Source organism: Zalophus californianus, chromosome 10, assembly GCF_009762305.2.
Source record: "Zalophus californianus isolate mZalCal1 chromosome 10, mZalCal1.pri.v2, whole genome shotgun sequence".
Taxonomy (NCBI): domain Eukaryota; kingdom Metazoa; phylum Chordata; class Mammalia; order Carnivora; family Otariidae; genus Zalophus; species Zalophus californianus.
Genome location: NC_045604.1, coordinates 72,892,668 through 72,904,856, shown reverse-complemented (window position 1 = coordinate 72,904,856; position 12,189 = coordinate 72,892,668). Strand labels below are relative to the sequence as shown.

Below are 12,189 nucleotides of genomic sequence, written 5' to 3'. Positions count from 1 at the left end.
CCTGCCTTGGAATATTCCAGGAAAATGCTCTGCTCTCCTGCTCTATGTTTGTGGTCAGAGTCATGCCTCAGAGCCTTTGGGGACCAGCTCAGCTCCCAACTTCCAGAGGGCCTTGGCATACCTGTCATCCCCTCCAGCCCGGCCTGCACTACATGCTTTTCTTGGTATATGTAGATGTGGGGCATGGCTTGTGAACCTCTGCTCCTGGGCCAGTGCTGGCTCTCGGCTGTGTTTCATTTGGCCTATCTGGGACTTTTTAAAACTTTGAAGCCATTGCCAAAATTGAAAAATCCGGTGGTTTCACATTAAAATGGGACTTCCCAGCTTGCCTTAAATAGGAACAACGGGCAAGGGCTGAGTAGTAGCTGCCCCCTCTGATAGAGGCCCAGGCTCACTGGCTGCCCCAGTCCCCACCACTCCCAGGTGTTTCCCACCAGGTTGCTTCACTCACTCACATTCCTGAGACATTTGAGTCTGCGGTCAGTACCGTGTGGCTTTGGTCGGATGGCCCTGTGTCCCCTAAAGCTCTCAGGAGGGTCCACACATGCCCCCCCCGGGGGGGTGCTCCAAGGGCCTCTAGCCAGACTTTCCCCAAGGAACAGGACTTCTTGACAGGCCCCCAAACTTCTCGCCTCTGGGTCCAGTTCGTGCTGATAGGGATAAACCACCCGCCTAAAGGGTCTCTCCCGCACCCCAATCCTGAGCCTGGACTCACCCATGCTGTGCTCCTACTCCCTCCAGAGGTGTAAGGGTAGCTTCCAGGGGACCCCCTCCCCAGTTTTTCCATTCTCTTCTCATATGGAATCAAGATATTACACACACACACCCCTTAGAACCTGATTCTAAGGCAGCTAGGGGGTGTGGGGCAAGGCTTGGTCCGGGAGGAGGGGTCCCAACTGCCCAGCCTGGGTGGCAGGGACAGATCCAAAGGACCTGGACTGCTTTGAACCAGTGGCAATGCCAGGATGTCTAGGTTGGTGAGTCTGAAGGGGAGAGATGGGCTGGCAAGGAAAACCAGAGAACTCTTAAAGCTGTTCTTCCTGACCGGCAGTACTTCCTGTGCTAAATGCAGGAATATTGGGAAAGCTGATGGGATTATCAGGCGCTAACTCCTCCCTCACATGACCTGGTACCACCATCCCATCATCCTGCATCTTCTGGTACGTGGGCCTGGAGGTGGGGGCCCAACCTGGGCTGTAGACCTTCTATGACTTTGGTCTAGAGCAGACCCCTGGACCTGGGTCAGAGTCCCTTCCAGTGGCAGGCCCAGATGCCCACCCCGCGGCATACCATGGCAGCAGGAGGGGTGCCCGTGCCACCCCTACCTCCCCTGGTCCTCTGCCAGGCCAGAACTGTGTTCTGCATTCCAGACCCACACCTGGCTTGGCTCTCTTTCCAAGCCCGGGGTCAGGCCCGTGCCAGCTGTTGGTCAACCCTGGGGGCTGGGTGCCCTGACCCCATTTCCTGGCTTGTGCTGTGGATGGCTCTGCCCGAGGTGAGGAAGACTGGCCTGACCTGTCGGAGGAGCCAGCCCTGCCCTCCATGACTTCCTGCCCCCGCGCCCCCCAGCGCCTGAGTCAGTGGGCTGGCCAGTTGGGGCTGATGTGGTGAGAGTACAGGGAGGCCAGGTGGAGCGTCTTGAGGAGGTTGGTTTAGAGCACTGATGAGCTGTCAGTGCCACCCACAGACCCGTTCCCCAGTTCTTGCCAAGGTGACAGTGGGGCCTCAGGAGTCACTCCACTCGCTCTCAGACACTGCCCTGAACCCATCACCTCTCATTTCTACCCTCTCCTGTCCGTCTCCACATGGCGATCTCCACTCAGCACACGTCTGATCCTGTTCCCCTTCACTTAAGACATGTCATCAGCTTCTTGTTGCTTGTCCGATGGAGGGAGGCAGAATTCCCCTTCTTATGTACCAGGCCCCATTCTGTCTGGCCTCTACCCACCTGATCCCCAGGCTCAGCCCCTCACCCTCACTGCCTAGGCCACCAGCCACATCATCCTTCACCCTGTTTCCCAGACAGACCAGGTACCTGCCCGCCACACTGCAGAGCTTTTGCACAGGCTGCTCTTCCTGTCTGGAGAGTACACTCCCCACCTGGTTGATTCCTCCTCAACCCTTGGGGCATAGGGAACACACTCCTCCCCTGCGGCCAGCCAGAGTCAGGTCCCCCTGCCCCCTGCCGTGCGTCTGCAGGGAACCTTTCCTTCGCATGTTTGGGGGGTTGGAGTGTGTCTGCCTCTCAGGCAAGCCATGAGCAACCTGAGGACAGAGGTGGAGTCTGTTGCACTCACTTCCAGTCAAAACTGCAGGCTGAGCCAAGGGCTGGGTACAGATCAGCTCGGCCGAGGAATGAATGGTTGGGAGTGAATGAGTGAGTGAATGAAAGTCCTGTTAGAGCCGCTGAAGGGACCTGCTTCTAGCCCCTATGGAGCCAGCATCAGTGTGGTGGGCGCCCCAGGTCACACGCCTACCTTGTCCCCCAGCCCGTCTGCTCCCCCACAGAAGGCACTAGTCAGACCAGGTCAAGAAGGGCAGTTCTGAGCCCAGCTCACTCTGTCAGCCCAAGGTAATTAGAGCCCTTGTTACTCACAGGTGACCGGCCCAGAGTACTCCAAGAAGCTGTGGAGACACCCAGGGCCTCACCCAGCTCCCCAGCCCAGTCTGTGGCTCCCAGTAGGGTAGGGAGGGGAGGTGGGCAGCAAGTGGGCTTTGGGCAGCTAGCCAGGAGGGAATGGACAGGCAGGCGAAGGGGAGGGCTGGGCCTGGGTGAGGGATAGATGCAGCTCCTGCAGCTGGGCAACCTCTGGGACCACAATGAGGAAGGGGCTCTGTTTGAGGGCGAGTGTCAGCATTGGGGTGAGGGTCCAGGCCCTTGGGTTCCTAGGGACGTGAAACCAAGACCAGGAGAGGAAACAAACGGATGAAGGCACCTGTCAGAGTTTTCCTGGACAGTGACAGGCCATCAGCCCAGGGGAGACTGGCATAGAGCAGCAGAGTTGCTGGGGGCTTCCAGCCTGCCCTCTATGTTCGCAGCCACTGCCCCCCACCCAAAGCCCCACCTTGGGAGCAGAGGGGGGACGGAGAATGGGGAGGGCAGGGAAGGAAAGGAGGCCCTGGTCCCAGCCCCTGCCTTAGTTTTAAAGTCATGCTGAGAGGGGTTCTGAGTCTCTAAGATGTCATCAGGAGCCTGGGGTAACCGAGGAGGGGGTCCCCAAACCTTAGTGCGGACCTGGAGCACCCAGGCCAACTGCACTGGGCAGGGATGGAGGGAGTCCCTGGTTCCAGCACACCCACTCATCTTCCCTGGTAACTCTGGCCTGATGCCTAGGCTGGCCAAGGTGGGACCAGGGACAGAGTGTATGTGGAGTCTTTCTGGAGCTGGTGAGCCTGGGATGGAGCTCGGTACTGAGGTATAGAAAGAGGGGCCAGCTCCCCTATGCCCAGGGTCCATACGAATCCTGAAGTGAAGGACCCAGGGCAAGAAAGGCTGGGACATGGGGATATGCTCGCTGTCGGCGTGTTGGTAGCACAGGGAGAGAGAAGGTGGAGGGTCCCAGGGGACAGGCTGGACACAGCCCCGTCGGCAGAGGGGCTGCATCCCTCCTGGCTAGCGTGGTGCTTGGCCTGAGCCCCTGTCTGGAGTCACGAGGCTGACAGCTCTCCAGCTGCCCCTCAGGCACAGAGGCTGGCCGCATCCCGCCAGCTAGCCCTCTCTCCCTCAGGTCTCTGCTGCCCCTGCTGGACCCAGACTCCGGGCTCCTGATCCTGGCAGGAAAGGTGAGCAAGACGCTGGAGTGCCTGTCCATGTCAGTACCCCGTCCCCCCAGGGTAGTGCCCTCACGTGCCAGGTTTGTCCCAACCTTTGACCTAGCCAGCCAGCTGGGAGACTGGGGACAGCAGGGTGCCATCCACCCCAGAAAGAAGCTGAAGCAGTGTGACTCGGGCTGCACCCTTGCCAGGCTGAGTGGCCTTCAGGTCAGCATGACTGTAACTCCCAAGAATGTCAGATTTGTGGACAAGGCCAACAATCAAGCAGGGTTAGCCCACGGCAGGTGCTCTGTAAATCCTGACCATGCCCTGTTCTTCGTTCACGGTGAAGCTCACTGCGGATACAGCCCAGAGTACAGGGGCAGGAGCTGGGGTGGGTGTGGGGGGCATGACCGCGAATGGCACTCAGGCTGGGCTTGTTTCAGGGGGAGAGTCAGTTGTACTGCTATGAGGTGGCCCCCCAGCAGCTTGCACTGAGCCCAGGTAAGCCCTGTCCTCCTCCATCCTCCCCCTCCTCTCTCCCACCCTCCCTGACCATCTTCACGTGGTGTCCCCTCCACAGTGACCCAGTGCCTCCTGGAAAGCGTGATGCGCGGGGCGACTCTTGTGCCCCGGCGGGCACTGGCTGTCATGGGCTGCGAGGTGCTCCGCGTCCTGCAGTTGAGTGACACGGCCATCGTGCCCGTCAGCTACCACGTGCCTCGCAAGGTGAGGGGGACCCCGGGTGAGGGGCTAGGAGGATCTTGGGGGGCCTGGACCTCCCTGGCCACGTACCTGTCTGCCACCAGGCTGTGGAGTTCCACGAGGACCTGTTCCCAGACACAGCAGGCTGCGTGCCTGCCTCCGACTCCCATGCCTGGTGGGCTGGGAGCAACCAGCAGGTAGGGCCACGGCCTGGCTGGCCACTCCCAGTGCCCCCCCCCCCGCACTGCCCTGCAGTCCAGCTGTATGCTAACCCACCCTCAAACACCTGTCCCCCCTGCCTCAAACACCAGCCTCTTCCCACAGGTGCAGAAGGTTAGCCTTCACCCAGCTCACCAGCCCTACCCCAGCTTCACTTCCTGCCTGGTGCCCCCTGCGGAGCCCTCCCCTGATGCAGCCCCGTCAGCAGCAGCCCTGCCTGCAGAGACACCTGTGGGTGATGCGGATCCCAGCGTGAGTGCCCGGGCCGACCACCCGTCCTCCCCGTCATGCTGCCGCAGTGGGTGCCCTGAGTCAAACTGGACAAATGCGTTTGCCTGCCTGATGGTCTTTGAGCCTTTTTTAGCTTTCAAGCGAAACAGAGAGAAACACGTGAAGCATAAATAAAGAACTTTGCACTGTTCTCTAAATTGAGCAAACACATGAAAAGCAAGACTTTCACAGAAAAATCCAGATTTCTGGCTTCTCTTAAAATCCTGGCAGATCTTAACCGAACTGGGCCTGTCCTTCTACAAAGCTAGGAGCTGGTAGCTGCCACCCTCTGTCCCCACAGTTTGAAGCTGAGCTCGCCCTGTGCCACCTCCAGCCCTTGTCAGCTTTGGTGTTTGTGTTTTCACCCAACGCCCCACAGTGGGGCTTCCTGCCCCCACGGTGTCCCACAGCCCGGGAGGAGGGGCCCAGAGTGATGACCCCAGCACCCCCTCTCTCTTTGGCGAACACACCCAGGGGCTTGCTGTCTGACCCAGGGTGCTTCTCTCCCAGGAGGGCTTCTCCTCTCCTCTCAGCTCACTGACCTCGCCCTCCACGCCCTCCAGCCTGGGGCCCTCCCTCTCTAGCACCAGTGGCATCGGCACCAGCCCCAGCCAGAGGTCCCTACAGAGCCTGCTGGGTAAGTGTGTCAGGGCAGGAACTAACCCTGTCTCTGTCCACCGCCCCTCCCGGTAGGGTCACCTGTCCTTGTGGGATGAGGTGAGTCTCAAGTAAGAGGGCAGCCTGGATGTTCCCTGGAGTCCTGGGCTTGCAAGTCCCCTTCCCAGGCGTAGTTGTTGGCATAGTTCTGGGTGAGTTGTATTGGCAGAGGCCGGGGCATGGGCCGTGCGCCCTGCAGTGAGGGGAGCAGGTAGCCCGGACTCAGGGCAGGCAGGCAGGCAAGCAGGCAGGGCATCCTCATGTGGCTCTGTCCCTGATGCCTGCCAGGCCCCAGTTCCAAGTTCCGCCATGCTCAGGGCACTGTCCTGCACCGAGACAGTCACATCACCAACCTCAAGGGACTCAACCTCACCACACCTGGCGAGAGTGACGGATTCTGTGCCAACCAGCTACGCGTGGCCGTGCCCTTGCTCAGCAGCGGTGGGCAGGTGGCTGTGCTTGAGGTGAGGGACCCTACCCACCACGGTGCCCCCAGGGCCTTGCAGGAAGCTAAGGGCATTGGGTACCCACACCAGCTCACATTCTCTGAGCACAGACCATGTGTCAGGCACCCACCTGGCATCCCCTTTAATCCTCTCCACTGTCCCACAGGGACACCACTCTTATCCCCCTTTTACAGATGGAAGAGAGCAGTGAGGCACAGAGAGGTTTAGTGACCTGTCAGGTCACATAGCCGTGTAAGTGGTAGAGCGGGGGTTCGAACCCAGGCTGCCTGGGCCTCAAGCCTGAGCTCTTTCCACCACTCCACGCTGCCCCCCCCCCCCCACTTTCTGGGACTTCACAGTTGGCACTTGGTGCTCAGAGCACAAGATGGCTGAGGCAGACAGCTTGGGCTTCCCAACAGTGGGGCATTGGCTGCAGAGGGTGGGGGCCCAGGCACGCTGCTTGCCGTGCAGCCCCTGGGGACTGAGCTGTCCTGCCTGTTACTGATGGGCCTCCGCGGGATGATGCCTCCCACAGCTACAGAAGCCTGGCCGCCTGCCCGACACAGCACTGCCCACGCTGCAGAATGGGGCAGCTGTGACTGATCTGGCTTGGGACCCCTTTGACCCCTACCGCCTTGCTGTTGGTAAGGAGGCTGGGCGGTAGGTTCACGGGAGGGCCCAGGGGTCTGAATGAGGGTAGGGGGAGCCCGGAGGTCTTGGGCACAGCAGTGATGAGCCTGTACTCTGCAGGTGGGGAGGATGCCAGGATCCGACTGTGGCGGGTGCCCCCAGAGGGCCTGCAGAAGGTGCTCACAACACCTGAGTCTGTGCTCACAGGTCAGTTGGGCCCAGGGTGGGACATGGGAGATGGGCGGTGACTCCTGAGGGGCTCAACATTACCCCATGCCTCACCCCAAGGCCACACAGAGAAGATCTACTCTCTGCGCTTCCACCCACTGGCAGCCAATGTGCTGGCCTCCTCTTCCTATGACCTTACCATTCGGATCTGGGACCTTCAGGCCAGAGCTGAGCGGCTGAGGCTGCAGGGCCACCGGGACCAGGTAGGACATGTGTGGGGGCAGGGACCCAGCCTCAGGCCCAGAGGCTGCCTCTCATATCTATCTGCACCCGCCTCCAGATCTTTAGCCTGGCTTGGAGTCCTGATGGACGGCATCTGGCCACTGTCTGCAAGGACGGGTACTTGCGGGTCTATGAGCCCCGGGGTGGCCCTGAGCCCCTGCAGGTGAGCAGGATGCACTGGGGGCGGTCTCCAGGCCCACCTGAGGGATGGCTGTTGGGCCTCATGTGCTGTATCCCAACAGGAAGGCCCAGGGCCTGAGGGGGCCCGTGGAGCCCGTGTTGTCTGGGTGTGTGATGGTCATTGTCTGCTGGTGTCTGGTTTTGACAGGTAAGGACTCAGGGACCACCATCTCCATCTCCATACTTAAGCAGCTAGTTGTGTCCTCCTTCCCCGGACACGCATACACCTGTTAGGCATTAGAAGCTGTCCCTGCTACTCACTAATTGGATGGCTGGCTGGATGCATGCATGCATGCATGCATGGGTGGGTGGGTGCATGAGTGGGTGGATGGTGGGTTGGTGGGTAGGTTGGTAGATAGTTGGGAGGGAGGGAGGGAGGTGAGGAGGAAGAATGAGTCAACTGGGAACCAGAGGGATGAGAGCCACGCCCTGCTGCCTGGAGCCCATGCCCGGTGGGGACCAGGTAAAGAGCATGAAACAACCAAGCCTAATAGAGAAGTCCAAGGGATGGGTATTTGGCACTTTGGAGGAAGGATCAGGAAGGGCATCCTGAGGGAGATGTCATCTGAACTGAGTGACAAAGGAGCTAGTAACTAGAAACCCAGAAGAGAGGGCATTCAAGTCTGGGTGGAAAGGCCCGGAAGCTGACCAGCCTGGCTGGAGCAGAGGATGAGAAGCAGAGTGTGGGGATATAAGTCCAGACTACAGGTCACAGTGGCCAGGAGACCAGTGCTGGTGTTAGGACTGTGCTGAGGAGGGTCAGGGGCAGCAGAGTGAGTACTAGTCGGGGATGAGGCTGTGGCATGATACCAGGCCGGTAGTTCTGAGAGCTGGATCAGAATGGACAGAGGCACTCTTCAGCTCTGAAGCCCTCAGGGCCCCCAGCCTGACAAGACCAGGATGCTTGCTGGAGTCCTTGCCCTGACCCAGGCCCCTGCAGCTCTAAGGACCTGCTTCTCCCCGGATCTCCCTTGCAGCCGAAGTGAGCGTCAGCTACTCCTATACCCCACCGAGGCCCTGGCCGGTGGTCCTTTGGCAGTGCTGGGGCTGGACGTGGCTCCCTCGACCCTGCTTCCCAGCTATGACCCAGACACCAGCTTGGTGCTACTCACGGGCAAGGTGGGCTGGGGTGTGCACATGAGGTGTTGGGCGGCTGAGAAGTGGGGAGGAAGGCAGCTTTAGCTGGCCGCCTCACTCTCACCACTCCCGTCTCAGGGCGACACCCGCGTGTTCCTGTACGAGCTGCTCCCCGAGGCTCCTTTCTTCCTAGAGTGCAATAGCTTCACGTCCCCTGACCCACACAAGGTGAGCCTGGGACGCTCCCTGGTCCTCCTTGATCTGTGGGAACAGGGCTCCCACGCCCTCTCCTGGCCAGATGGGGAAGTGCAGGGGCCTGTGGGGTCAGCCGGTCACTGGGCCAGGGTGTGCCTGCGTTAAACTCCACCATTATTAAAGGTTAAACCATAAAGCCTTAAGTTATATGAGCCTACAAATAAATTATATTAAAAGCCAGGGCAGTAAACATCCAGGGTATCACTTCTTAATTATTTTAGCTGATTTTACTGTTACTCGTGCTGTGGAGCTTATCTATTATATCCGTGGGGTCTGTCAGTGGAAATGCCCTATGGTGCTAACACATGCGTCTCCCCAGCTCTGCATTGAACAAGTTATGTTGGTAGCATGAAATCTCCATAGAAAGAGGCGATAATCAGGGCTGCCGATCAGGGTATCTTTCCTCCAGAGAGCTCCCTGGTTTGGGGACATGCCATAGTTCTGGCGCTCCGTGAGGGCCCAGGTGTCAGCTCAGAATCCCCTGTTCTCCCAGGGCTTCATCCTCCTGCCCAAGACAGAATGTGACGTGCGGGAAGTAGAGTTTGCCCGATGCCTACGGCTTCGCCAGACCTCCCTGGAGCCTGTCGCCTTCCGGCTACCCCGAGTCAGGGTGAGGTTGGGGGCCCAGCACCCCAAATACCTAGTCCCCCTTCCCAGCCCCTATCAGGGGCTTTGAGGTCTGACTGACCCTGTCACCAAACAGTCCCATTTCAGTGCTCTTTGGGGTACCTGTACCCCTTACTCTGCTGAGATTCTGAAACTGGCAGAAACCCCAGCCCTGGGTCCTGGGTCTTATCTTATCCCCTTCCCAGGGGATGCTGGTGTGCCCTGGGTCTCTGGTAGGTGCCTCAGGGTAGCTCCTTTCTCCTTCCCTACAGAAAGAGTTCTTCCAGGATGATGTTTTCCCAGACACAGCCGTGAGCTGGGAGCCTGTGCTCAGTGCCAGCGCCTGGCTGGGAGGTGCTAATGGGCAGCCCCGGCTTATCAGCCTGCAGCCTGCCGGCATGACCCCAGGTAGGATGAGGAATTGGAGGGTGGTGAGTAGGAAGCCCAGGAGTGGGTAGGGATTGGAGAAAGGGGCAAGATCCCCTGTTCCTGCTGGCATACAGAAACCTCCGGCACTCCCGAGGATTTGCATTTCCAGGTTCAGACTCTGAGCCTTTTGAGGGCAGGGCCCAGGGTCTGTGTTTCCACCACATTTCCCACCCCTGACATGCACGCATATGTGCACACACACTGCCGGGTGCCCACGACAGGCCTTGTGAACAGAGGGTGAGGTAGCTATTGTCGCCCCCTCTGGGGTCTCTGCCACAAGATTCCCTAGGGAATGGGGCCAAAGGGTTGGGCAAGGAGTCCACACTGGAGGGATTTGCTGATGTCCGATGCTGTCGCTCCCCCACCCCAGTGAGCCAGGCCCCCCGTGAAGCCCCTGCCCGACGGGTCCCACCCTCAGCACTCTACCTGGAAGAGAAGTCAGACCAGCAAAAGAAGGAGGAGGTAGGCCTGGGAGGCGGTTGGTCACTGTGGCATGCACGGGGTCCTGGCGGCACGTGGTGATTGCCCTCCAGTTCTCTAGTCCAAGCCAGGCTGGGGCAGGAGCCAGTGTCTCCCCTTCTGTCTCTCGGTTGGGCGGCTTGATGGGGAGACCTTCCAGAGCCCTGAAGCTGACCCACGGGACACAGGACTCAGGGAAGGGCAGGGAAGGGCAGAAAGAGGCCTCCCTCCCGCCTGGCCCAACGCAAACAGAGCCGAGGGTTTGGGACCCAAGTGCGTTTTGACCCTGGCGCCCATTTGAGCGTCTGAGGCAGTGTGCAGAGAGAGCTGCCCTGTGACTCCAGTGCCGCGTGTCCATCTGCCTCGGGCATCCTGATCTCTGCTGAGTGGCTCTTCCTGTGAGAACCATCCACTTTGTCAGGGCTCTGATGAACATGGCTCTTCACAAGCGTGTCGGGGTTCAAACTGTGAGATCCTGTGCTCCTGGGCTTGGAAGCCCTGTCCTATTCCCTTCCCACCTCTTCTCCTGTCCACTCTCCTAGCTGCTAAATGCCATGGTGGCCAAGCTGGGGAACCGGGAGGACCCGCTCCCCCAAGACTCCTTCGAAGGCGTGGATGAGGACGAGTGGGTGAGTAGATAAGAGGGCCCTGGCATCCCCTCCCTCCCCCTGCAGCCCACGTCACCCCGCTTCCCCAGACCCCTCACCCCCCTCCCCCTCGGTTTGTCTCCCCAGGACTAGCCTGCCCACTGCTACCTCTAGCCTCACCGGCCGCTGCCACCTCCTAGAACCACCTGGTGTGGTGCCCCCTGCACACCTCACTTTTCACCCTCAAACTGGAAGATGCCTCCTGGCCCTGGCACACCTTGTCCCAAAAGCCCTGGCTTCCTCTGGGCCTTGGGCACTTCCGTGGCCTCTGGGCCCCGCTGCAACTCCTGTGGATTGTCTGCACCTCTGCTTTCTGTGGGACTGGCTGCTTCTCCGCTGCCTGCTAGCATGTGGAGCCAGGGGCGTGGCAGTGGGGTGGGGTGGGAGTGGGGGTCAGTAGCACGCCCCTGGGCTGGTCCCAGCCTGGGCTGGCTTCGCCCAGCACCTTCAGTTGTTACACGCCATCCCATCTTGCCTGCTGGCCCACTTCTAGTCAAGAGCCTTGGGGGCTGGCTCCCTGCCAGGCCATTCGGAGCTGCATCAGTCTCGGGAGCCAGGGACCAGCTGCCCTCCTCCTCAGGTTTGAAACCAGGAGAAGGGGGCATTACAGAGCTGATGGCCCAATCAAGGGGGGTGTGAACCCCTCAGGGACTGGCCTGAATATACCCTGGATGTTTTCAGCAATTAAACTTTTCTAACCTGGCCACCTCTTGCACTGCTGTGGTCTTTGGGCTGACTGGAAGGGGAAGGGGACAGGAGGATGGGTGAGGGCATTTTGGCTCTGGGTTCCCCCTTGTCCCAGGTCTCACTTTGCTCCTGAGTCCTTTTCAGCTGCTATGAGTTCAGTCATTCATCCAGCACATAGACAGTGCTCTGGATGGTAGACATAGTAATGAACAGGAGAGATAAGGCCTCTCGGGGCCCTTGTTATAGTCTTCCTGTGCTGGGGACCCAGACCGTGTGCAAGTAAGCAAACTGTGCAGAAAGCTGTAAAGAAGACAAAATAGGGGCACCTGGTTTGTTCAGCTGGTAGCGCATGCAACTCTTGATCTCAGGTAGTGAGTTCAACGTGCCCCATGTTGGGCAAAGATATTACTTAATTAAAGAAAGAGGACAAATTGTGTGAAAAGGGAGCAGCTGAGATGCAGGGAGAGCAGGGTGTTCAGTCTGAGGAGCAACCTTTAAGATGAGAGCTGAGACGTGAAGGCCCCACAGAGCCGCAAGAAGAACATTTCAGACAAAAGGAAGGGCAGCGACCACACTGAGGGAAGAAAGAATTTGGAGCGTTGGAGGAAAGGGCAGTGGTCCAAAACATAGTCCAAGGCAGCCTGACTTAACATTAATTCAGCAATCACGTGTCGAGTACCTTCCCTGTGCCAGCCACCTGTCCAAGACTGGAGAAAAGA

The 12,189-nt window shown here is 59.3% G+C and overlaps 1 protein-coding gene across 1 annotated transcript in view; it reads left to right on the top strand.

Annotated features, from left to right (window-relative positions):
• The window catches only part of CORO7 (coronin 7), a 57,257-nt gene extending 45,768 nt beyond the window's left edge, over positions 1-11,489 (top strand). The window contains exons 10-28 of the mRNA XM_027610058.2: positions 3,729-3,783; positions 4,200-4,257; positions 4,337-4,482; positions 4,563-4,655; positions 4,783-4,929; positions 5,458-5,584; positions 5,893-6,068; positions 6,586-6,694; positions 6,801-6,887; positions 6,969-7,111; positions 7,189-7,293; positions 7,373-7,458; positions 8,288-8,429; positions 8,526-8,615; positions 9,136-9,252; positions 9,521-9,656; positions 10,048-10,139; positions 10,679-10,765; positions 10,871-11,489. Of these exons, the coding sequence (XP_027465859.1) occupies positions 3,729-3,783; positions 4,200-4,257; positions 4,337-4,482; positions 4,563-4,655; positions 4,783-4,929; positions 5,458-5,584; positions 5,893-6,068; positions 6,586-6,694; positions 6,801-6,887; positions 6,969-7,111; positions 7,189-7,293; positions 7,373-7,458; positions 8,288-8,429; positions 8,526-8,615; positions 9,136-9,252; positions 9,521-9,656; positions 10,048-10,139; positions 10,679-10,765; positions 10,871-10,876 (2,002 nt within the window). The 3' untranslated portion in view covers positions 10,877-11,489. The remainder of the gene's footprint in view (positions 1-3,728; positions 3,784-4,199; positions 4,258-4,336; positions 4,483-4,562; positions 4,656-4,782; positions 4,930-5,457; positions 5,585-5,892; positions 6,069-6,585; positions 6,695-6,800; positions 6,888-6,968; positions 7,112-7,188; positions 7,294-7,372; positions 7,459-8,287; positions 8,430-8,525; positions 8,616-9,135; positions 9,253-9,520; positions 9,657-10,047; positions 10,140-10,678; positions 10,766-10,870) is intronic.
• The last annotated feature ends 700 nt before the right edge of the window (positions 11,490-12,189 follow it).